The sequence below is a fragment of the Notechis scutatus genome, chromosome 2 (genome assembly GCF_049901735.1).
Source record: "Notechis scutatus isolate UNSWTSFEM ecotype Mainland chromosome 2, rNotScu1.2, whole genome shotgun sequence".
NCBI classification, from domain to species: Eukaryota; Metazoa; Chordata; class Lepidosauria; order Squamata; family Elapidae; genus Notechis; species Notechis scutatus.
The window spans coordinates 112,422,076-112,448,757 of NC_142010.1; the positions used below are offsets into that span (position 1 = coordinate 112,422,076).

The 26,682-nt window shown below is 38.7% G+C and overlaps 1 protein-coding gene and 1 long non-coding RNA gene across 2 annotated transcripts in view; one reads left to right on the plus strand and one right to left on the minus strand.

The window, feature by feature from the left end:
* Window positions 1-16,245, plus strand: FADS6 (fatty acid desaturase 6). Its single transcript, XM_026667412.2, has 6 exons — window positions 1-686; window positions 6,587-6,753; window positions 9,175-9,355; window positions 11,367-11,554; window positions 13,244-13,423; window positions 14,801-16,245. The coding sequence occupies exons 1-6, from the start codon at window positions 122-124 to the stop codon at window positions 14,948-14,950; spliced, it is 1,431 nt and encodes a 476-aa protein (XP_026523197.2). The 5' UTR covers window positions 1-121; the 3' UTR covers window positions 14,951-16,245.
* The window catches only part of LOC148132183 (uncharacterized), a 20,933-nt gene continuing 2,733 nt past the window's right edge, over window positions 8,483-26,682 (minus strand). Inside the window, exon 3 of the long non-coding RNA XR_015747674.1 lies at window positions 8,483-8,554. This is a non-coding gene — a long non-coding RNA (uncharacterized LOC148132183). The remainder of the gene's footprint in view (window positions 8,555-26,682) is intronic.

Sequence of the window (26,682 nt, forward strand, 5' to 3'; positions counted from 1 at the left end):
AGGAGCCGCTGCCAAAAAAAAAAAGGCCACCCCCTTTTCTCCTCTGCCGCTGCCCTTCCCGGGACAGCCTAGCGCGTCCTCGCATTCTGCGGACGGGCAGCGGCCTCCTGACTGCGGAGAGATGGAATTCCGCTGGAAGGAGGAGACGGAGGAAGAGGAGGCGCTGCCGAAGAAGCGAGACGAAGTGGAGCGAGGGAAAGCCAAGCGGGCCGGGGAGCGAGCAGGTGCCGCGGGCATCGCGCCGCTAGAAGAAGGCGTCTCTCATCCTGCAAGCCGCCCGGCGGAGGAGAGAATGCCCGAGGAAGGTGAGAGCCAAGGTCGAGGGGATTCCTCGAACGACGTCGTCCGGCGACAACGGCTCAACGGCTGCAGCAAAGTAGCTGGACAGGAGGAAGAGGAAGAGGAGGAGGAGGAAGGCTCCGCAGAACAAGGCGCCAGGCCCACCCGAGCTGTCTCGGTCCCAGAGGAAGATGTCAGGCTCTCTGCTCCGGGGCAAGAGGTGGTCACGTTGAAAAGAAGAGCGGCGGAAGATCTGCAGCCCTCTGGAGAGCCGAAGGGCCCCGAAGATGCCCTGATGGGGGAGCTCTCCGAGATGGTACACAAGGTGGTGAAGAACAGCAGCTGGTGGGAGAGGCACGGCGTAGATGACACCATTATCGCTCTGAATCTCCTTAACCTACCGCTAGGTAAGGAAGGGTCCCCCACCGGACGCCGATTTGCCCGCGTTGGGTGGGCGGGAGAGCCCGATCATTCCACCTCGGTTTCTGTTCCGTCCATCGGGAAATCCACTCTTGTTATTAAGCTGCCCTACCACACGGTGGGTCCTACTACGAAGCAGTGGGAGGCTGTCCCTTTTGCTAGAGAAGGCGAGGGTCAAACGCCTCTGGTTATCATCACACACAGAGGCATGTTTAAGGCAAGGCTGTCTTGCAACTGTCCCTAAGACAGGGGTGTTGTTACTTCATCCATGGTGTAGTGTAGGCAAAAGACCTAGTTGCTAATCAGGTTGGTGTCTGGGTAGATGATGTAACAGGAGAAGCCACTGAGGAAAACTAACACAGCATGTGTCAGCACCTTAAAGAGTGAAAAGGACTGTGATTCATGCATGCCTTGGGGGGGGGAGTGTTAGTCTTAAGATCTGACAGCAACCTTTGTTGCTCTTGTAGGGAAAAATAATAATAACATCACAGCTCAACTAGGAAAGTACAGAATGTAATTTCTAGTGACTGATTAGCATCTAGCAGTGAAATCTTGTCCTACTTAAAAGTTTCTTTGGAATTTCTGACTGCTCATCAAGAGATGGGCTAGAGATGAATGGAAATTTTAACTGATCCCAACTACAGCAGTCTGTAATCCCCCACTCCCCCCCCTTTTTTTGCATGCTGACAATTTTCATGTAGCGACATGACTTACTATTATCTGATGCACAATAGAAAAAAGGCTGTATCTGCACACTTATTAAAAAAGAGCATAAACTCTGCTCCAGTGTTGTTGTAATTGACAATGGAACAAAATAGAGTCTTAAAAGAGTTTGCCATTAATATGTGATATATGTGGTAAAACATATTAAGCAAGGATAATCATAGTGGATGAACTTTCTATGGTGGTATGAAACTGCATTACCTTGACTTATTGTACTTATATCCTACAATCTTGTGAAATAGACTGGGTTGAGAATGATTAATTAGGTAGAGAGTGCCTAGTAAGCTCCATGGCTGAGTGGATTTTGAACTTGGTTTCAACACCTCAACTATGACCTTACTTGTTCTGCAGGACAACATTAAGGTGATGCGTTCTAGTGTGAGACAGCAGAAAGTAATGTCAATTTAAGCAAGTTCTCACTGCATTTCCAAACCCTATTTTGTCTTGACAATGGAACAGACCAGGTATATTATCCACACCAGAAGTAGGGAGGAGTGGGTAACTGGTTGTAGATGAGTCTGTTGGGATCATTCCCTGGAATTGGAGAACTGGAAACAAAGAACTTTTCTCCATTTCTCTCTCACTCTTCTCTTGCTGCCTGGTGGGAAAAGGGAAAAAGCAAATGTTTTTAGTTTGCTTTTATAGGGAAGAAAGTAGGATGAAAGTGCCATGGTAAAGCTACCCAGGGGTGCTGACAGAAGAGCTCCAGGGATTGCTTTAATTTGGAAAATTTCACTCTGAGGCTTCTAACAGGTATTCTGTGGGCTCCCTGTTGAAGCTGCCTCTGACTTTTTCTATGAAAGAGTTACGGCCACAATTCTATGAAGAAACGGTGGGTCATTTCACTGGGGTTCCATAATGAAACAACCCAAGGTTTCCTTGAAGATCTGCTAAAAGTTCTGGCAGTCATATGAGAGGGACTATTAGAACAGGCAGACCTGTGAAGAAGTCAACACAGAACTTTCTTAGCCCTGTGGGGAAGGAGTATTTTGTATACAGCTATCAAATACTCTGGCGGTGGATTACTGGATATGTATCAGCTTAAAATGAATCTGTGGTGTAAGTGGACCAGTGACACATCAATCATGGCCCTTATGACTTCAGTGTGGATGTATCAAAGTTGTGGGGGGCAGGACTAAATATCCCCCAGTTGCAAGAACTGTTCTTGAAACATGTCATTGGTCCTTTGTTGACACATGCCCTATGTCCAAAACTCTGCTGCTTCACTACAGGACTGAAGTACTAAAAACTTCTGCTTTAATGCTGGCTATACTGTCGATCAGGAAGGTCAGCAGCTTGGCGGTTTGAATCTCTAGCACCACATAATGAGTGAGCTCCCGTTAACTTGTCCCAGCTTCTGCCAACCTAGCAGTTCGAAAGCATGTAAAAAATGCAAGTAGGAAAACAGGGACCACTTTGGTGAGAAGGTAACAGCGTTCCTTGCCTTCGGCATTTAGAGTCATGCCGGCCACATGACCATGGAGACGTCTTTGGACAGCGCTGGCTCTTCGGCTTTGTAACGGAGATAAGCACTGCCCCCTAGAGCCAATAACGACTAGCACATATGTGCGAGGGGAACCTTTGCCTTTATACTGAGGTGGCAAGCAGTGGTATTGCGGGAGAGCACCCTGCAGAACTTCTGCGGAGGGAGGAGAATCAGATCTTTTTAATGCCAAGAGAGCTGGCCTCTCAAAGTGTCCTCCTCCTTTTCTGCATCCCATCAGTTAGGAAGAGAAGTGGGAAACATGGGTGTCTGGCTCAGCAGAGAACCTTGACTATCTCACTACCAAAAAGTAAATGAATCTGAAAACCAGAGGCTGGGGTGTGGAAGGGAGAATGGCCAATAGGAACAGGGTAGGTGCCTTTCTCTGAACTTTGCTTAGAATTATTTGCTGACTGCTTGGTTCTGCTTCTGCCAACCAAAGTATGAAAATACTGTTTTTACAGAGGAGCAAGAAATGAATGGATGCAGGCTTCATGGTGGAGGACAATGCAATGCATTCCAGTTGAGAAATTGTACGTGGGCAGTCCTCATACCAGAACACGCAGGGCAGATAAGCCCTAAGTATCTTTGTGCTGTGGGAGTAGTACAGCTGATCTAAAATGATATCAGGGATGATCAGTCACTGAATACTTCAGAGTATTTTGCTGTACAGTCCTAGAGTTAGTGAAACTCTAAAATGTTTCTCTTTATATCAGAAAGTTCTGCAACAGGAATGCAGGGAGGGAAAGCATGAAGGCATAGCTTCCTCAGTGAACCTTCCTAAGGGCAGATTTAAAATGCTTTTTTTTTTTTTTCTGAAGTAGTCATGAAAACAATACCTAAAATGCATTTGCTGGGAGCAAGCTGTCTCAGTGCATTACCCAATAACAATCCACCTGAATATTGTATATAGTATATGACCGCCTTCTCCAATCTGGTAACGGGCAGATATATTGGTTTGTAGCATCTTTTGGCCATAGCCAACATAACTGAATACCACGCTGATAGGAATGTTCTATACCGTGGCCCAATTCATATGGAAAATATGAGGCTAGGGAAGGTGAAGTACAGAACCCCAAACAATTATATCAATGAAATTAGAATTATTCTTTTGGGACAGCCTCTGGAAACACGTTATTTTTCTTTATTTTCTGTGGAAAATCATTCAGACTTAGTAAGAGGCTCCCAGTTCTGATTCATGCTATCCTTTCATGTGTCTCCATTGGAGACCTTGGGTTACCACAATCTTTTGGCCTTCCTTATTTTATGTGGCATGTTTATTTCAAAGACAAAGTAGGATAATGCAATAAATTCCTTTTAAAAAGGGCAGGGCAGATATACAATATACATGCCAGATTCTCCTATCTTTTGAGATAAAAAGGAGCTGTCCCTTTCTCTGAGTGTATTTTATATGATCCATTTGATATAAAGATTGACAACTAGGGAGAAGTGTGGCTGTTTAATAAAATGCTTTGCAACTATAAATACAGCAACATTATGCCAAGTTGCAAGATGAACACTGGTCCTTCAATTATTCCTAGGCTGGACAAATATCCATTGAGACTATTAATAGAACAAGGTACCTGCTTATACTGTTAATGGATTATTCCAATAACATTGGGATAATCGTACTGGATGCAAGTCATGTCCTGAAGATATACACTATTTTTGTATTTAAGGTATGAGGATGATGCTTTCAAAAATTAGATTAGAACCAGGTGTGATAGCAAATCTGTAAGAAGCTGAAATATGAAATCATCACTGTCATGTCATATTATCTGCTTTCATCCTAGAATGTGACAACACCACCTTAATTCAAGGAATGGTCTTGCACAGACAGAGATAGTCATACTGAATGTTCTCTAAATTGATGGTTCAGATAAAATAAATATATCAAATTGCCCACTAAAATGGGCAAAATTGGGTCTTTAGTTATATATTTTAGAGATTGTTTAGCAGAGGTAATTACAACCGGGAAAGGGGTATTAAATTAGAGATTATCATACCACAGCCTTCTTAACTTCTGCCCTGCCTTTCAAATATGATTTGTGTTTCAAATCGGTTGAAGCTACAATATCTGGCAAATCTACAATTGCTAGAAGAGTTCTGTGACTTCAACTGAAATGTCCTGCTGGATCTTTCAAACACAGGAATCTGCATAAAGCACACAATTAGGCAATCCTTAAAGCATTCAGCTTTGATGAACTATAAATAGCAAGGTAGTCTCCTATCTCATGACTATCTATCTATAGACAACCGACTAAAGAATAGAAAACAAAGAATAAGAATAAATGGATACTTTTCACAATGAAGAGGTGTAACTAGCAGGGGATTTCAGGGCTCTGTTCTAGGATTGGTGCTTTTTAACTTATTTGTAAAGGATCTGAGATGACTAGTCAACACAGCTTGACACCAAATTGATCAGAATGGTAAAAACAATGAAGGATTGTAAACAGTTCCAAAAGGCTCAATGCACCAATGGGCATCAAAATGTCAGATGTTATTCTGCATGAGCAAGGGTAAAGTGATGTATATTGTCTCCCAAAATCCTAACTATTCCTACAAACACATGGGTTCAGAATTAGCAGTGATTGATAAAGAAAGAGATCTTGGCATAATGGTAAACAGTTCAATGAAAATGTTGACACAGAATCAACATCTGCTATAAAAAAGGACAACAACATCATAAGGATAATAAGAAATGAGTTGTCAATATTGTAATGCCCACATCTAGAAAATTCCTGTTGATGAACCTCAAAAGGATAAAGTGGAGTTAGGGAAGGTTCAGAGGAAGGCAACTGAGATGATGAAGGGGCTGGAGCAGCTTCCCTAAAAATAAAGTTTTCAATATTAGGTCTTTTTTAGTTTAGAAAGAAGATGAATGAGAGGTGACATGACTGAAGTGTACAAAATTATGCATGGTATGGATAATGTGGACAAGGAAAGCTATTTTCCCATTCCCAAAATACTAAAACCACAGGCTACCCAATGAAATTGAATCCCAGAAGAATCAGGGCAAACAAAAGGGAAAAATAGCAATAGCACTTAGACATACACCGCTCCAAAGTGCTTTACAGGCCTCTCTAAGCGGTTTACAGAGTCAGCATATTGCCCTCAACAATCTCGGTCCTCATTTTACAGACCTCAGAAAGATAGGAGACTGAGTCAACCCTGAGCCGATCAGGATTGAACTAATTACTGGCAGTCGGCAGACTTAGCTTGCAGTACTGCATTCTAACAACTGTGCCACCATGGCTCTTAGGTGTACACAAATACACAGTCAAACCTTGGAATTCATTACTAACAAGATGTGGTGCTGGCTACCAGTTTGGCTGGCTTCAAAAAGGGGTTGGACCAATTCATGAAAATCATGGAGATCACCCTTGATGGCAGTGTGGCTGTCCCTGAAGGCTTCTACTGAGGAAACAGTGGGCTGCCTTGCTTGGTTGGCCACTCTGAGAACAGACTGCTGAACGAGATAGCCAGAAATCTCATCCAGCAGGACACTGCTTATGTTCTCATGTGCCAAGAAAATGCTGGGCTTCCCTCCTGTAGCTATGAACTAAACCATATATTTGTAAAGACTGCCATGGAAGATGATAAATGACATGCATCTGGACTGCACTGTTGTCTTTGCTTATATCTGGAACGAGATTCTAAGTGCTTCTTTTCCATTTCCAGGATTCCTGCTTCTACGTTCCAGCAATCCTTTTGTGTTCCTGGCAGGCATTGCTGTCCTGGGTGTGGCCTATCATACCCTCACTGTGAAGGCAAGCCACTTGGCTACCCACAATGCTCTGGCGGAGTCCAAATCATGGGGGAAATTATGGAGCATATTCTTCATTGAGGTTTGTTTTTAGCTAGTCCCGTTTTCTGAGAGATAGAAAGAAGGACAAGACTTCTGTGGGTATGTGATATTCATCCAAAATGAAAGATTGACACAACCTGCATAAATCACATTAGCTAAACCAAACCAGCATATGCATTTATTTCATTTGCTGTACACACTGCTAAAATTATACAATTTATGATCGTTTATGATCATATTTAATAAGAAAGTGAACACGGTCATTTTGAAACATGCCCGTCCTGGGTTTCAAGTTTCAGGTTTCAACATAGCATCAATGTTTCACTACAAAATTATTTGGAAATGCTTGGGGATATTACCAGATTCAATGGGCCACAGCTAGTTCGCCACAAGACAACTCGCCATGGCCAACTCACCACAGGACAACTTGCTGTGGGACAATTCAATTTAATTAGTTAAAATAGTGAAATATATATATATATAATAATTTTTATCAGTCACCTTTCATTTTGTCCCAGCATCCTTTCTTTAAGGATTCTATTGCACTATTTTTTCCATATTAGTGTAACTCTTGTCCCATGGCGAGTTGGCTGTGGGGAGTTGGCTGTAGCGTGGCATGTTGGCCATGGTGAGTTGGTTGTGACAAGTTAGCTGTGGCAAGTTGCCCATGGTGAGTTGTCCATGACAAGATGGCAGTGGTGAGTTGTCGTAAACCCACCCAAATAACGGCACTTCTTGGGGAAAAACAAATAAACAACAGATTCATTGACTTGAGAAAGAAAGAAAGAAAGAAAGAAAGAAAGAAAGAAAGAAAGAAAGAAAGAAAGAAAGAAAGAAAGAAAGAAAGAAAGAAAGAAAGAAAGAAAGAAAGAAAGAAAGAAAGAAAGAAAGCACCTGAGATAAGTGTACTGAAAGGGAGTGAATGGAGATTATTTATATGTGATCCCTTGATTCATTTTAGGAAGCTCATTGATTGACATAATGTGAAGTGCTTTTGATTCTGTATCATAAACAGAAGATATTTCTGGTCACAATTAGTACAACTGAATGACCTTCAGAGAACCAAAAATACTTTAGTGCTTATTTTATATTTCCAAACTTCTTTTATTGTGGACTAATATGGATGCATTAAATACATATATACTCAAACATATGGAAGTCTGCAATAGAAAAGAGCAACCTAGGGAGCTGCAATTAGAAAAAAAATCCTTCTTGAATCTGTTTCTATGGCTCAGTTGGCTGTGGAGGAAACTGGGGAAGGGCAAAGTCCGGCTGGGCAGAGCAGGGAAGAGATAAAACAAGCGAGAGAGAATTCAGATAAAGACCCAGGCCCACCCCCTCTTCATCCTAGGGCATGCAGGAAGGAATGGAGAAGAGAGCAATGTGGGTTGTGTGGCTTACGGGAGAGGAAAGGGCCCCGATTCCCTTCAGTAGCCATACCTGGGAATGAGAGTTTAAGAGAAATGCATGCTGAGTGTAGCAGCTGCTGGGAGCAAACGAAAGTTTATCTTGTGTTGACTTTAGTTAACTGTGTTCCTGAGATCTTCTCAACCGTGTTGAGTTATTGCTGTGCCTTCATGTCTGGAATTCTTGCTCCTCAAACTGATCACCTCATTTTGCCTTGATTGTAGTTATAGTTACAGTTTTTGTTGACCACATTTTGGACTTGATTCTCTGCAGCTAAAGGCTGTTCCTGGGGGAGTTTTTCTCCAGCCAGAAGGTAACCAGGATATTGGGGGAAAAGTTGGACCTAATAAAGAGACTCCTACTGATTATCTGACTGTGTTTCCCTTGTTGCACGCCCCGGATCATCACAGGTGCCCAGAACTGGATACAAAAATCTAGATGAGATTTGTCCAAACCAGAAAAAAGATGGAACAATTACGTCCCATGATTTCTAAATTATATTTCTAATTATACTTCCCTTCAGTCCCAACTAGCATGGCCAGTGGCATTAGTCTGTGGAAACTGTATCAGAGTATCTAGAGAATAACAAGTTGAATACTTCTGTCATGTATGTATGTTTTATGTATAATTGGATGGCATAGGCTGATTAAATGTCTCCACTGGTATATTATGGACTCCTGAAGGTGACTAAAGTGAAAGCATTTATCCCATCATATTCCTGTTTAAATCAAATGACCTGTTTAAATGATTTGAAGATTTATGCTGTTATCAACGTTGCTTTAAATCTGTCACACTCTAACAAGCAGCAGTGGAATTTAGGAGGGAAGCTTTATTAAGATCTTCATTTGTATGATCTGCTATAGACTTCTTCAATTTGGTTCCTTCCAGCTGCCATAATTTGGAATGTAAGTCTGTTGAGTATTATCAGCAGGAGTTCATCATTTCTTGGGTGATGGGAGTTATATTCTAACACACCTGCTGGGTACAATAGACGTACCATATACATATGTGGGTCATTGCAGTGTTCTTTATTTACCCCTTCTTTCTGTCCTAGGTTTGCTCCGCTTTCACAGCAGAACGAGGGTCTTACAACCATGTCAAAATGCACCATGCTTACACCAACGTCATTGGCCTTGGGGATTCCAGTACATGGAAGATTCCTTTCCTGAACCGTTACGTTTATATGTTCATTGCACCTGTTGCTGTGCCTGTCATCACTCCTTTAGTAGCCATTGGTATGTTACTGTCCTCCAAATCCTCCTACCAATGAGCATACCCTCATTTGTTTTACAGTGTTAAATGTTGAATGCAATTAACTCTCTTCGCTAATATTGCCTGTCACTGCACATGGCATTCTGCCTTCGAAAGAATCAGAGAAGTAGAATGAATAAAGATAAACCATCAGCCTAAACCTTCTTTCATGAGATGAAGCTTGCAACACAGATTATATGATGTGTTACTAGATAAGAGCCTTTCTCAAATCCCTTTGCTCCTGTTTAATTAAAATCTATACTAAAAAAGAAAAGAGAGCAGATTTTGAAAGATTACAATCAGGTCCCTGGATTTTTTTTTTAAAAGAGAATTTCAAATTTGATCAGAGAATGAGCACTAGGGAAAGCAGCATCTGATCCTTTCCCCTGAAAAAATAAATTACTCCTTCCCCCAAGCTACTATGTGTGTCTTAGAAGGGAAACCCCTTTATTTTCCTCTCTTGGGAGTCCCACTAGAGGTGGCATTCAGCAGGTTCTGACCAGTTCTGGAGAACCAGTAGTGGAAATTTTGAGTAGTTCGGAAAACCAGCAAATACCACCTCTGACTAGAGATTTTACAGTATCCTTCCCCTGCCACGCCCACCAAGCCATGCCCACAGAACCAGTAGCAAAAATATTTGAATCCCATCATTGAGTCCCATCCATCAAAAAAAAAATATATATATAGCATAAAGGGCAATTGTAAACTCCTTCTTTCAAAGCACCTTTTCTTGGACATTTAAAACTTTGTAACCCTGATCTAAATCTAAAGGAGTAGAGGTAGCCCTCAACTTAATTGACCACAATTAAGACCAGAATTTGCATTGTTAACTAAAGCAGTTGTTAAGTGTGTCCTGCCCGCCTTTATGAACTTTTTCTTTTGTTTTGCCACAGCTCTTAAACTGTAGTTCATTGTGGTTAACCTAATCACAGGGTCATTAAATAGATCCAGCTTTTCCCCATTGACTTTGCTTGTCTGCTAGGAAAGTCGCGAATGGCGATCACATGACCTCTTGGATGCTGCAAACATTGTAAATACATGCCACGCATTTTCAAATTTTAATCACATGCTGATGAGGGATGCTGTGATGGTATTAAGTGTGAGTGTCAGTTGCAAGTCACTATTTTCAGTGCCGTGGTAGTTTCACATAGTCACTAAAACAAGTGGAAGGCTGTCTGTATCTCCTAAATGTTGCAAGATTGCCGAAAAAAATAGTGGTTGGAATTTAGAAGATATAAATTGCTTAAGGGAGAAATAGTGAATTTATCCCAGGCCTGCACTACCTTTCCAGATTTTACAGCAGTGTGATTTCCTATAATGGCAGCCAATTGTCAAGCCCCTTAATGGCAGAGCACAATCAAGAGTGCAAGTTGTCCTTGAATTGTGACCACAATCGGGTCCAAAATTTCTGTTAAGTGAGACATTGGTTGAGTTTTGCCCCGTTTTACGACCTTTTTTGTTAACCAAATCACTGCAGTTGTAAAATTAGTGACATGGTTGTTAAGTGAATCTTGCTTCTCCATTGACTTTGCTTGTCAGAAGCCCCCCCGCACGATACTGCAACGGTCATAAATGTGAGTCAGTTGTCAAAGCATCCGAATATAAATCATGTGACCTGCAATGGTCATAAGTATGAAAAATGGTCACTTTTTCCCGTGCCGTTGTAACTTCAGATGGTCACTAAGTGAACTGATGTAAGTCAAGGACTTACCTGTACAAGATATTGAGAACAGATTAGCGGAAACACCTAGCCATTTCTTACTGCCAGTAGTGACTTCTCTAGGTAAGGTCTCTGTGTGCACGATGGGCTAAGTATCTATTTCTTTGACAAAGCTGTAATGTCCTTTCCCATCCCCTGATCATTCGTCTCAATAAATACTCCCTTCCCTTTCTCAGTCTCAGAGCGATTACTTGTACTTCCCCACCACCACTACAAAATCGGTAACAAGGAACAGTAGCTTCCCAGTAAACAGTAGCTTATTGTCATTTCCGTAGGTTTACTCACAGAAGTAGAACTGAAAACTGCCATTCGGACTCTGTGTTGTATGTTCGTTGGTTTCTATGCCCATTATTGGCTGCTGATTAATGTCTCAGGGTTCCAGTCTACCTGGTCTGCACTCGGCTGTATGTTAATCACCCGTGCTCTCCTCGCCCATGCATACATCCATGTCAATATCTTCCAGGTAAGGCCATCAACCCTATGTTGTATGAAGAAATTAGCATCTCTTGGCATAAGTATCCTGAATTGTCAAAGTACACAGGTTTTCCTTTCGAGTACATTCTGGTTGCCCAGACTTGCCCTATGTCCAGATGCTGCTTATAGATGAAGTACCCCTTCTTTACAGTGTATTTAGCTAGGTTTTGCTCAGCAGCACAGAAGATCCATCAAACTCTGATGGGCGATTATCCCTCAGTCCATTCCCGGGAACCATAATTTATTTAAAATTTTAAATATTACTACTTTGCTATTAATAGATTTTTATTTTTTTTACTTTGGTGCAGTTTTAGATATCATATTATACTTAACATAAAACAGTGTTTATGTTATACGCTACATCCTGGGTTAAATTTATATTTTATACGTTAGATGCTAGAGAGATCATTTTACAAGTGCATTTTAACTCTGTACTAAATTTTATTTGTCAATTATCAGTACCGGTCTTTGATCGCAGTAAATCAAATTGAACAATTCACTGGGAAACCAAAAAGGTTGAGAAAGGGGGCTTCAGAGACTATGAAAAGATAATTAGAACAACTATTTTCAATGTGTATGCTATTTTTAGCTATGTGGATGCCCTCAGATTGCACTGAGGCTATGATCTTGTGCATAGTCATGTAAAAATAAGGATATTTCTAGCTGTAGGCTATGTAACATAATATTGGACAATCATTTCATCATTCATTCTGTAAGGTTTTTTTTAAATTAAAAAATACATACTGGAAATACATGGAAGTGTTTCAGATTGTCCTACATAAACTTGGCGAGATTCGCTTCCAAATAGTTGATTGTATTATAGTTTTTAATTAAATTGTGAATATTGAGTATTTCTCAGAGTCTAATTTGCATTAGGGGAACTTAGATCTCCAAATGTTGCTGAATTCCCAGCATCTGTCTCTACTGGCTCTGCTGGGTGAGATCAGTAACATTATAGAGGGCTGTAGGTTTTCTATCTCTCGTTCATACCTATTCGCTTTTTGTATGAGTTTTTCTCCAAATATTCTACAGAATGGAATCTACAACACTACAAAGAAATTGAACAAAACATTCAGATGAGCTGCTGATGGAGCACCAGTTAGAATGCAGTATTGCAGATTAACTCTGGCCATAGCCAGGTGTTCAATCCTGACCGACTGTGGGAAGAATTGCTCAGCAATACTGCATTTGGCTCAAGGTTGACTCAGCCTTCCGTCCTTCCGAGCTCAGTAAAACGAGGACCCAGATTGTTGGGGCAATATGCTGGCATTTGTAAATCTCTCAGTATGTGCTATAAAGCACTATAGTCTAAGTGTTGTTGCTATTGCTATTTCACAGATAAAAAAAAAATCCTTCTTGGCTGACAGCATTGATATCCTAAGAGTTTTGGTCTTCTAATCATCATCATCTTTTAACAACCCCATAATCCCTTGTGGGGTGGAGTCTGGGCAACTGAATGGAGCTAGCAGAGAATGGCCGGATGCCCTTCGTGTTGCCAGTGTGGAGTTTTGTTCAGCAGATATATTCTCATTTTGCCCAGAGAGAGAAATATCTGCCTCTACTTAGCATCAAACTCACAGCCCCCTGATTGTGAGGTGAGAGCTGCACCTCTAGGCACCACTCCTACTTTTGGTCTCCTAATGTCCTAATAAATTAACATTTGTGGTTTATCTTATAGCATATTGGCCTACCCATGTTTTCACCTGATAAGAAGCCAAAACGAATCCACATGATCAGCTGCGGAGTTCTCAATTTGCCTCGAAATCCTCTGTTGGACTGGGTTTTTGGACACTCGCTCATTAGTTGTCACGTGGAGCATCACCTCTTCCCAGCTTTTTCTGATAACATGTGCCTGAAGGTGCGAGGTTGAATGGCAGATGGAATGGGCATTTGGAAGAGTCGGGTGGGGCAAAATAAATACCTGCTGAACAGGGGTGGGATTCAAATTTTTTAACAACCGGTCCTGTGGGCGTGGCTTAGGTGGTGGGCATGGCTTGGTGGTCATGTGACTGAGTGGACATGGCGTGGTGGTCATGTTATTGGCTGGGTGTGGCCAACTCAATATCACTCACATCAAGGCACGCATCTCCTCGCCTGGCCTCTCATGACTGTGGGGATGCTGCAATAGTCGTAAGTGTGAAAAATGGTCATAAGTCACTTTTTTCAGTGCCATTGTAACTTTGAATGGTCACTCCACACAAGCAAAGTACCAGCAAAGGAGGGGGAAAAAACTCCAGAGAAGTTCCTGAGACAGGAAGTCTAGTCCTGCCAAGGGTTAACGGAGAGGCAGTTTCTGTAAGCAACACCAGAATGTTTCCTTCCTGCCTTCCTTACAGGATTAGGCCAGTCATTTCTTCTAACAACCAGTTCTCCAAACTGCTTAGAATGTTAACAACCAATTCTAGCGAATAGGTGCAAACTGGTAGAATCCCACCCCTGCTGCTGAATGTTTCCTTATAAAGAAAAGGGTATGTGATTAAAAGCTGATGTGTTTCATATAGGCCAAAATCCTATCCGTCAACAACAACAAAAAGTTATGTTCTTGATCAGAAATTAGTTTTTATATAGTTCAGGCTGCTTTGAGATTGAAAGGGGCACTACTGGCAAAAAACTACACAACCTATAGACCTGAAATCATATTTTCTAAATAATAAGTTTCATTTTTGAATAAGAAATATATTTTACATTGGAAATTCTAATTCTTCCTTCTACGGATCATATATACAGCTACAGTAATTACTTTACAGTACTTTACATCACAAAATGTTGGTTTCTCTTCAAGAATTCTTCAAGGGAGCTAAAATGACAGGAATCTCAGGGATTGCTAAAGCACTGTTGTCTTTACTATTTAATTAATACTTATTTCAGTTGCATATATGTTGGGAAACATCCAATCTGGCAAGGAGGAGGGTTCAAATGCGGAGTTAGCCTGGAGTCACTATATACCTGTCAAAAAGCTAGGATCAATACCCAGTCTCCAAACTCCTTGGAACCTAATCTATTTGTTCCCAAGAGAAAGCTGCCAGTCGGGAGATTCCTGTTTTATAGGTAGAACATAATAAAGTAGTTAGCTTTGAACTTTGCATGTGTGGATCTTGTTGTTTGCGCCTGACAAGATTTCTGTCATTTTTAGTGACCAGCAAAGTTCTTTATATTTGGCTTTGGGCCTATCCTAATAAAAAATAAACATTTGTGTTTACTGTAATACTAACCTTACCTTTCCATTATATTTCAGATAAAACCTTTAGTTTCTCAGTATTTGAAAAAGAATAAATTACGGTACAATGAGGATTCTTACTGGTCCCGATTGAAGCTATTCCTCGACAAATATGAAGAACTGATGGTCCACGCACCTCCTATTTCTGAACTTGTGGGGATTCAGTAATTGTACTTTTATGGCTAGAGCTAGGGTCTTAAGGCAGCATGGTTTCTTTTTCCAAGATCAATGCATTTAAATCTAAGTTAAGTTATCAAGGGAAAATAAGTATCTTATTTATGTCTTCCTTATTGGTCAAGCAAAAATGAACTTTAGATACTGGATCCAGCTGTCCAGTAATGGGTCATAGGGGAAAACCAATTAATTCAATTGTACTATATTTGATTTTCTTCTCTGCTGTAATCTTTGCACACTGATATATTTAATGGATTATTTCCATTCTGCTATTCTGCAACTTGAGGGAGGGAAATCTAAGGGCTATTTACCATATTGCCTCTTAAATTAAAATAACTTGCAAGTTAAAAGACATTTGTACAGTACAAACTTTGACAAGTTTTGTGTAGCAATTCCTTTTCCTCATCTTAAGTATACAACAGAAAAAACACAGATCACTGCTGCTAACTGATCTGAAATCCATACTGCAGGAAATACAAGCCATCTTCTCAATATATGCATTTTTAGAGCAGCCTTCCTCAACTGGTGCCTTGTAGATATGCAGACTCCAAATACCAGAATGCCAATTAGCATGGGAATTTCTGAAATTCTAGAACATCTGGAAAGAACACCGGGAAAGCAACTTATTAGAGGAAGCTTTTCCTAGAGGTTAAAAGAAACATGAAAAAATGGCATTAACTGTTGGACTGATATTCACATAGCTCTAATTACATGATAACTTATACGATGCTTCATAGGATTTCATTTTTTAGCACACCCTCACAGGTAGCAATCCCCAGCCTAATTTGACTGTTCTGGGACAGTGCTAAGGAAGGGCAGGCCAAGCCTGTGCTTAGTAGACCTCCATAGAATATCAGGTTTGAGGGCCAAACTGGGAAATCAGAAACCACCCTGGAAGATGGCAACAGTAAAGCCACTTCTATACTTTTGCCAACTCCCCACTCCCCGTACACAAATCCATTATTGCAGTTGCCAAAAGTTAAGCTTGACCTGAAGGAGATTTTATTAACATTTCTCCTCCTGCAAGAAGCTGAAAGGGATAGAATTGTCATTACCAGTGGACTTTTTATGAACACAAATGATGCAAAGAAGGGCTGTATAAAAGTTCCTGCTGCCGAATGTGGTGATATCTATGCAAAGAGATAATAAATTATTACCCAGTCCACTTGTGTGGAGGGAATGTGGTCTAATAAAAGGAACAATGTAAAAGCAAGCAGATTAGGCAGGCAATAGTAGCAAGTAGATATCCTTGAAAAAAATTTTTGAAATAAACTCTGATTTGATGAGTTGGCACAGCCACCATGTTCTTTAGCTAGTCAGTTCTTATCTGTTCTCAAAGAAAAAATGTTTATGTCCACACATTTATGATACAACATATAACTACTGTATTATTATCATGAAAATTACCTAAAGAATAATGTGCAGTGAAACCTACATATTTTGTTCTTGTTTCTCCTAAGGGCCCATTTTTCCCCTTCTGGAGAAGTGCCCAATGATCACTGTTTACTATTTCTGGAATGGAGGAGCATAGTGTTAGCTTTCTCCAGTTTGTTAGTAGTGTCACTTGAGATATATTCCTAAGACTGCTGAAATATGTCTATCAGGAAAACATTCTTTTCAAATATGTGTCTGAATTATGTCTTTACTTAATTGATTTCTAAAAGCTAGCTTGGGAAAATCTGGAATATTACTATGAACGAAAGGGCTAATTGTGCGTCGTTCTGAAAATATGTATCTGTGATGGATGCTTAGTGTGTGAATATATGTATCTTTTGAACAGTTCTCATACTATACAAGAAAAAAGTAAGTTTCCTTTAGTTGAGTTTTATCTCGTAGTGCCTTCATGCAGACATTTGGATAGCTTTTTTGGCAACAAAACGGAAGTGATTTTCCAGTAATTTTTTGTTGAAAGCTCTTTTTGATTTTTTAGCTTAGCCTACCAGTGGTGGGATTCAAATTTTTTTACTACCGGTTCTGTGGGCGTGGCTTGGTGGGTGTGGCAGGGGAAGGATACTGTAAAATCTCCAGTCAGAGGTGGTATTTGCCGGTTCTCTGAACTACTCAAAATTTCTGCTACCAGTTCTCCAGAACTGGTCAGAACCTGCTGAATATTTTTTTTTTGTAAATTTTATTTGAGTTTTCACAAAGAGAAAAAAATACAAATAAAACATCTTTTTTGAAAGTAGTGTAATCCCGGGTTACATTTCTTCGTACAGACACAAATTCAGGTTCATGCTCATTTTTATATTCTATTCAATATCTTATTACTATTTTACATTTTCTGCATAGCTTCTCCCCTCTTTTAATTTTCTCAGTTTTATTTTAATTATCTCATCTCAATTCAAATAATTGTATTTATATTTTTTGTCTGTCCTGTTTCAATTATCTATTATCTTTTCTCATTAAACAAAATTTCTCCTGTAGTTACTGATTGGAGTATGACACCTTTATATCTTTTCCCTAAAGTTGTAACATTCAATATAATACATAACTTCCATTCAGATTCTGCTTGGTACATTCTTAAAATACACACTGTATTCTTTAAAAAAAATATAAATGTATATAATTAAAACAACATTCCATTCCAATTCAATTCTATCATTAATATTAATATTCATTAAAGTCTTAACATCTTTAACATTACTTTTCAATTAAATATCATACTTCTATGGGAACAATTATAAGCTTTCCATAGTTAATTACCCCCCTCTTCACTTATATAAAACATTAACTAATTAAAATGTTCCTGTTCCTTCCTAATTCAATTTTCTCATTTATTTTATTTCACTTATTTTATTCACAAGCATTTCATTAAATTACACTAACTATTTTATCCCTCATTTTAATCATACATTGTTTCCAATTTTCTAAAGTTATTTCTATTACTAATATAACAATACAATCTTATATACATTTACAGAATCCCCTTTTCAGTTAGATTTTCACCCATTATCTCTAAATAGGTCCTGTTTCTCTTTATCTTGCTCCGGTCCTTTGTAACTTTCTTTCCTTTCCTTCTTCCCTCTCTTCTTCTCTCTCCCCTTTTTACCCCTTTGTCTCTCTACCTCTATTTCTCTCTTCTGTATTCCCCTCTTCTGTTGCTTTCCAGTATTATACTTATTTTTCGAATTATTTTTCTTTTCTTTGGTTGTTTTTTAAGTCTTAAATTCTCCATTCTCTTTCCCCCCTTTCCTTTTTCTTCCCCACATAAAATTGCTTGTTCATTAAAGATGGTTTCTTCTTTGTCCCAGTCTTCTTGTTTTGCAGTCTTTTCTTGTTGTTTCTCATAGTTCCAAATCCCCATTTCTAAGAATTGAAAAACGAAGCCAAAAGAACTTCTCCCTTCTTGTGCATCTTCTTTGTACTTTTTAAGTTCCATTTTCAATTCATCCAGAAGTGGTGCCATTGTATAAATTTTTAAACAACCACCCGATTGATTTTAGTCATTCAAATATAATAACCAAGAATCCAAAGATCACCAAATAATCCAAATACATGCAAGCTGTTTCTTTTTGCTCTTTTTTTTCACTTTCTCTTCCTGGGGTTACTATTTAGTTGCAAAGTTTCAGTTAAAATGTATCTTTTATTTTTTTAAAAAAAACAAGTTTTATTTTTCAAGACAAACAATACATAAATACACATAAACACAAAACAAAAAAATATAAAAATCTCTTTTCTGAAAGTTGCTTAATCCCGGTTAAAACTCTTGGTACAGACACAAATTCAATTTCATATTCATTTTACATACCATTTCATATCTTCTTAACATTTTGAATTTTCTATATAACTTCTCCTCTCCTTTAAATTTTCTCAATTTTGTTTTTTTAATCTCCTCTCAATTCATATCGTAATATTTATTATTCTTTGTCTGTTCTATTCAGCCAATCATTTATTTTTCTTCTTTAAAAAGAAGAAGTACTTCTCCTGTACACTATATGGAGTATGATGCCTTTATCTTTTCCCCCCTATATTTATAGTACTTAATATAAAATACATAACATACATTGGGATTCTGTCTGGTACATTCTAAAATTATACTATATTATCAAAAATAATACAAATCTATTCATTAATATTGATATTCATTCATATCTTAGATGTTTAACTCATTACTTTTCAATTAAATCACATGCTTTTATGAGAGCCCTATTTTTCAAAATTATTCCCCCCACATCACATATTATAGCTCAATATTTCATTGAAATGTTCCTCCTTCTTCTACTTCAAATCTCATTTCACAAAGGGTTTGCTAATATACCATCTTCTAATTATTAATATTAACAATCATTTATATCTTAAACATTTTATCCATTTCAATTGAATATCATGCCTTTGTGGGAACACTTATGCTTTCCACGATTATTACCCCCCCACATCACAATCTTGAATCATATTTCATTACAGTACTCCCTTTTTCTTAACAAAATTTCACTTGTTTATGTTAAATATTTTATCACATTTTAAACTACATATTATTTCTAATTTTCTATAATTACTTCTAAATACAGATATAAAAATACAATCTTATGTACCTTTCTAGAATCCCATTAACAATAAGACTTATCCATTATCTCTGAAAAACTTTTGCTTCTTAATATCTTGCTCCCCACCATTAAGGCTTCTCATTCCTTCCTTTCTCCCTTGCTTCTTCTTCTCCTTGTCCTCTTTAACCCCTTGTCTCCCCACCTCCTTTTATTCTGCTTTCCCCTTTCTGTTGTTTCTTAACATAATGTCCCTTTTTCACCTTATTCTTCTCTTTTGGGCTGTTTTCCCAGATCTTAAAGACCTCCGCTTTTTCCCTTCTCCAATCAAAGTCCTTTTCTCATCAAAGATGGCTTCTTCTTCTTCTTTGTCCCCATTATCCTCATTCTGCTTCACATAAATATAAACCGCCATTTCTAAGTATTGGAAAATAGTGCCAAGTCCATCTTCCCCTCCTTTGTTTTCTCTCTTTCAAATTTTTGATATATAAGTTCCAATTCATCCATAGATGATGCCATTGTGTAGAGAAAAGTTTTTCCAAACAACCACCCAGATGATTTAATCAGAAGTAATTTCCAAAGGTTCCAAAATCACCAAACAATCCAAACAGACTGTTTCTTTTAGATACCTTCTTCTTCTTGACTTTCTCTTTCTGGGGTTAAAGTAATCACAAATCCTTTTTCAAATATATTTTTGGAAGTTTTTAAACTCTTTGCAATTCTAGGCAATCTTCTCCTTATTTTCAAATTTTGCTCAGATTTTTTTCCACTCTCCCTTCCCACCTCACAGCCAAAAAGATTTTCCCCCCACTGTCACTTTAGGAAGGAGAGTCGAACAAAGAGAAAAAACTTTTCCCTTTAAGGTATTCGCAGCTTGTAACTCTCTGCAAGGAACAATAGATACTTAACAGCTTTCAAGGTTCCAAGTCACTTTCTCCCGTCTTGTCCCAGTTAGAAGCAACTTTCTCTTTCTTTCAGCTTTCTCCCTCCTGCACTTGCTTACCCGGCTGCAGCTTTCTTCGTGGCGGCCATTGCTGACCGCCGTTCCTCCGCCTCGGGAAAAGGGAGTTTAGCCGGCTGGGGAGGGGTTTGCGGCACCCCCAAACCTCTTGCCGGATCCCCTATCTTCCGCTGCCTCTACAGGGCAGCTGTATCCCCAGATCCAAATGGATCGGGGAACCTTGGCGGTGAACGCAGCAGGATCGCACAGTGGCAAACCCTGCCGCCGCCGAAGGCTAGCAAACGGAAGTTTTCTAAAATGTATCTTTTAGAAGTCTTGTTGAAGTTTTACTGTAGATTCTTTTTAATTCCAGGCAGTCTCCTCCCGCTTCCAGATCCTGCCCTTATTCTTTTTCTCTCCCTTCCTGCTTATGAAAAAGAAAATTTTAATGTCCAGAAATCTTTATTATCCCTTTGGCATTTTGTTTTATTTTCAGCTTAATTGCCTATTGATGTCAAAGCGGATTTTTCCGATTTCTTATTTAAGTCTCTTAGTTGTCAGTATAGGGAAGGAGAGAGAAGAAGAAAAAAGCCAAACCTTTCCCTTTTCACTTTCCTTCGCTGCTTCCGACTCTTCTTTGGGAGCGATGTTATTTTTTGTAAGTTTAAATTCCAGGGTACCTTAGTTGTTGCTTTTACAATTTAACCCAGTCAGCCAAAACTTTCACTTCTTATCTTCCTCCTGCACATTCTTTTCCAGTCGAGTTCTTCTTTGTGGTGGCCATTTCTGACCACCGCTGCAACCGCCTTTGGGAAAGGGAGTAATGGCCAGCTGAGGAGGAGAGATGCGGCTCTCTCAACCCTGCTGGCAGTCTCCCCCTCTTCACCACCTCTACGGGTGGCTTAGCCCCGAAACCAGCCGGCTTGGGGCGCTCCAGCGGTGAGCCCAGACCGAAACCGCGCACGATTGTGGATTTCTGTCTGTCACCGAAGCCCTTCAAAACAGAAGTTCCAGAATCTGCTGAATATTACCTCTGCTACAACCTGCCATATACTGGAAGAATCCTACTCTAATACTCAAAGGGCCTTACTCTGCTTGATTGATTAGGGCAGTAGGTGGACTTCAATTCCCAGAATTCCCCCAGCCAGCTTGTTGGTTGGAGAATTCTTGAACTTGAATGCCATATGTCTTAAAATTGCTGAAGGTAAGAAACAGATTTGCATGTTACATGAATTCAATCAGTATGTCAAGTAAATCATGTAAATTTAGCATAGGTGAATCTAGACAATTATGGTTTATTGAATAAAACATGCTTAACAAATCTGGTTTAAGTGTGATGTCTGAATCCAGCTATATACCTGAGTGGATAGAAAATGAAAATAAATCATAACTGATGGGTCTAGTTCATGACAAATGAAACAATAGGATTTGAAAGTCCTCAAAGAAAAGGCTACCTATAAAATATTCAGATAAATTTCTGGAAACCAGCCTGACCTTTAAAAGCACAACAATTGGGTTTTTTAAATTGACACCTTCAATTTGATGGGCACTGAGTGAAATTAAGATTGGAAGTGAACATCGCATAGAGAGTAATCCTGAGTTGGCAGAGCGGGGTTAGTTGATTTAGTTTCGTATCGGTTTACATTTACTAATTTAATTTTCAACATGATTATCAATATGAATAGTTTCTGTGATGGCTCTAAAGACTTCCCAATCTAGCAGCACAAAGATTAAAAAGGGGTAACATTATTCAACCCAGCTTTAACCTGATTTTGTATGGAAAAATTAATTCCACTCTATATGCTGCTAACATAATTGCAGTTCAGTTCAATTGTAAGTTTGACCAATTCTATCCTGTCTAGAATAAAGCATAACTATGTGTGTATTTATTAAACCTAGCTAGAAGCAAACAGCTGTAGGGCCTTATTCATAGCTAAATAATTATAGTATTTCACCCTTAACAAATACTGAAATTGAATAAAGTATAATCTGTGGCTGGGTTCAGATGTCTTGGTAAGCCAAATGGGATTTATTTGCAGTCAGCTGTGCATTATTTAATAAATCATAGTAAAACATATGGAGTCTTAACTAGTACTATATAGAGTTGCAAAAATTTAGATTGCCACAAGATGGTAGCAAAGAGATGTAGAAAACTCTAATTCTTTCTGCCATTTAGTGGTTGCTTGTATTTTTGCAGTCCATACATGGTAGTCCTACTTTAGCATAATAGATAAATCCATTGACATATATATGTACTTATCACACTATTCTGTGCTCTATGTTATGCTTCAGCAGCAGCATTATGCAGAGCACAGAAAGGGGTTGGAAAAACTAGTCAAAGAAATTAATAGTATGAGATAAAGGGGAAAATAGATAAAAACTATTTTACATCAGTACCTTTCAATATATCTTTCCATATCTTTTGGTCCTTGAAAATAATCTTTGTGTCTAAATGGTGCTTCACACATTGCTTTTTAATTTTTTTTTTATCTTTTTCAGATTCTCATTAATTTCCCCATGGCACTTTCAGTCTTCCCTATCCTCTCAATCTTTCACTCTTCATATAATTGTTGCGCAGTGGCGCCCTTCTCTTCATGATCAAGCCACCTCAAAATATTTATTTCATGCTGATCTCTTACTTTTGCATTTATTTTATTTTCATTCATATTCATTCAGCATACATTCATCGTTTTTCTTTTGAGAAACCCAACTCTAATTTCCAATGTAACAAGCTGGCAGAAGACTACTCTTATATACAGCCATTTTTGTTTTTCTTTTTTCAATAAACATTCCTTTTGCACAATAGGAACTTTACCAATTCCTTCTTTCAGTTTTTCCATGTCCTAAAATTTCTCTGTTCAATTTCTTACTTTTATTAAATATATTGCAAAAACATAAACACTTACTTATGTGCTCTAGTTTTGTTATGTCATTTATAATTAAAAATAACTAAAGATCTGGACATAGTCATAAGGGAGAAGGCACTTTTTTCAAACAGTTTCTTTCCAAGTTTTCTAGGGGCTTGGGGATTATAGCTGGAATTTTGAATGTTGGCCTGAAACAGGACCAACTTTGATTACCTTATTACAAGACAATAGTAATTAAAGGTAATCAAATGCTTCTCATCAGTAACTTTATTTCAACATACCAAACAAACACTTTGGTATTCAAAGACAATTTATCCACAAACTGTGTGTTATTGAAAGCCAAGCAGTTGTAACTATGTGCTAAAATGGCTAGAACTTCAGGGACAAGTCTAATTGAGGCAGGAACTTTAATTGTATGAATACATTCCTCTATGGAAATGCTTGAGTGCAGAAATGCACTCATTTCCTGGATCTGATTTTTCAGTTTGATAGAGGCCAAATCCTTTTGCCTGGCCTTCCTTTTGCCCGAACAACAGCAACCACTGCTAAAGCAGAGAGGCTAATTTTACTATTGCTCACGTGGACATTTATAGAACTCCCTTAAAAAATCATGTTGTTTTAACACAGGGGTCTCCAACCTTGGCAACTTTAAAACTTGTGGACTTCAACTCCCAGAGTTAAAGTCCACAAGTCTTAAAAGATGCCAAGGTTGGACACCCCTGGTTTAACACCAGAAGGTCAAGGTTTTGGGGGCTAGGCTAACACCCAGGGACACAGTGCCCTACCTCACATATATAGAGCACATAAGGAGGACTTCAGGGAATGGAACTGTGGGGAAATGAAGGCAGATGCAGTATTTCTTTCTCTAGTTAGTACATAACCAATCTATTGCTAGAGAATATATCAGCAATCAATTCAGATTTTAAAAGAAGATTATGCAGCATTGAAAAAAGCTATTGATATCAGCTAGTCCTTCACAAAGGAATCAAAGGAGAAAAAAAGCATACAGCAGTGTTTTTCAACCTTAGCCATTTTAAGACTTGTGGACTATTAACTCACAGACTATTAACTCTGGGAGTTGAAGTCCACATCTCTTAAAGGGGCTAAGGTTGAGAAACATTGACATACTGCAGGCCTGTCAAAACTGGCGGCCTGCGGGCAAGATGCATCATGTGCACACCAACGCCCACCTCAGCTCTGCAAAGGCAAAAAACGCCGCACTGTATCATGATCTGGCCCATGACGCGATCAAGTTTGACACCCATGACATATAGCTATCTCACCATGTCCTGATTATGGGATCCGTCAAACAGCTTGGTGGCCTGCATGCTACATCAACTAGGCATTTGGATTCATCTAACTTTGCCAATGGTCCTTAAGAATGCCAAGTTGCAATCAATTTGTGGAGAATTCGTTCTCCATCATTTTAAGGCACATCCATATTTGAGTAGTCCTTAATTTACAACAGTTCATTTAGTGACCATTCAAAATCACAACAGAATTGAAAAGTGACTTGTGACCAGTTTTCATATTTACAACCATTGCAGCATCTCCATGGTCACTGTATGCTTGGCAATCGGCATGTATTGTCCTGAAGTCATGCGATCAACATTTGTAACTTTCCCAGCTGGCTTCTGACAAGCAAAGTCAATGGGGGAAGCCAGACTGGTTTAATGACCAAATGATTCACTTAACAACTGTGGCAAGAAAAGTGATAAAATGGGGCAAAACTCCCTTAACAACTCTTGCTTAGCAATGGTAATTGTGTGCTCAATTGCGGTCTTATGATGAGGACTACCTGTTATTTGGTGAAGCCAATGTACGTTCAGTGTTTAATCTGCAGGGTTGCCACAATATTGTTGCAACAATAGTGTCAAGGTGGTTTAGGATTGTTTGGCTACTTATGCATATAATGAAGCAATGACCTAACAGCCGCTTTAAAATGCAAAATCTCTGCCAACCTTTTATTCTTATGAATTTTGATGGGAAATGTTAATTATAACTAGCTTGACATTGGCAACTATATATTTTGCCTACATCTATCACATATATCAATACTGTCAAATGTTGGTGAGCAATGAAAACAAGTACATGCACAAATCACCTTAAAATTAAATGTCAGCGGAAATCCAAGTTTAATAATACAAGGTATTTGAGGTTTGCAGCACAAAACAGATTGTTTTCTAAATAAAAGTTTTCAGTTTTCCCAGCTATTTCATTAAATAGAAAACTGACAATGTCAGGGCACCACAAATTGTGGTGCATTTTCCATTGTTCCTATGGAAGTTATAAATATTCATAATTCTGCAGATCAAAGACCACCAGATGAAATATGATGTGGCAACTGTGTGATATATTTTAAAAAGATAAGTCTATGTAGCCTTGCTTTATTTTTCCATGGATGGCTTATCTAATGGACCTTTTAGGAAGTGGATATTTTTGGCTTCAAGGCCTTTAATAAATAGCTTTTTAAAAAAAGGCATAGTCTAGAAACAAGAATAGTTCTGAGATGGATATAATATACTCATCGTTCAACGTATGAGTCTTCCCCAAACTGAAGTGCCTCAGAAATCTTCAACTACAACTCCCTGAAACACGACTTGAAAGGAATGATTGGAACTGCAATCTCATAACCTCCCCAGGGCATCGAGCTTGTAAAGGTTGATATAGCAGATGATTGCCAGGGGTTTTTGTTGTGTTATTTTATATTTTTAATTTAAAAACAGAGATGTATTTTCAAAAAATATAATACCTATGAAGGACAAGAAATTGCTGAAACTACAATTAATGTTCACTAGAACATTAGCAAAAGATTCCAAGCAGAATACATATTTTTAGGTCTTTATCTCTGTCTGTAATCAGATTTTTCTGATTTAAACATTTTATTACAGTATAGAATAAAATACACAATACAAAAGCAAAGAGTAAGACACAGTAGGGAGGAAAAGGGGAAAGACAAGTGAGGAGGGAAGAAAAGGAAAAGAAAGTGTTGACTTCCGACTCTCTGTTGCAGTAGAATAAAGCATTAACATCTAACCTCACAGAATACATTTTGTTTTCATAATTTGGAAAAAAATAAGTACATATAAAGGTTTGAGCGTGACGCCAAAATACCTACATTACTACAGGCAGTCCTTGACTTATAATCATTTTGTTTAGTGACCATTCAAAGTTACAATAGCATTGATAAAAGTCACATATGACTGTCACAGCATCCCCATGCTTCTTCCTGATATGCATTGAACTGTTAGAAGAATTTCCAGAATAGAATTGGGAGGGAAATGGGGGAAAGAAGTAAGAAAAGAGCAGAAATCCATTTGTGTGGTGACAAAATTCAGATAGGTGAATTTTGATATAACATTAAGTTAAGACCTTAAATTACAGGTAGTCCTCGATTTAAGACAACTGAGCCCAACATTTCTGTTGCTAAATGAGAAA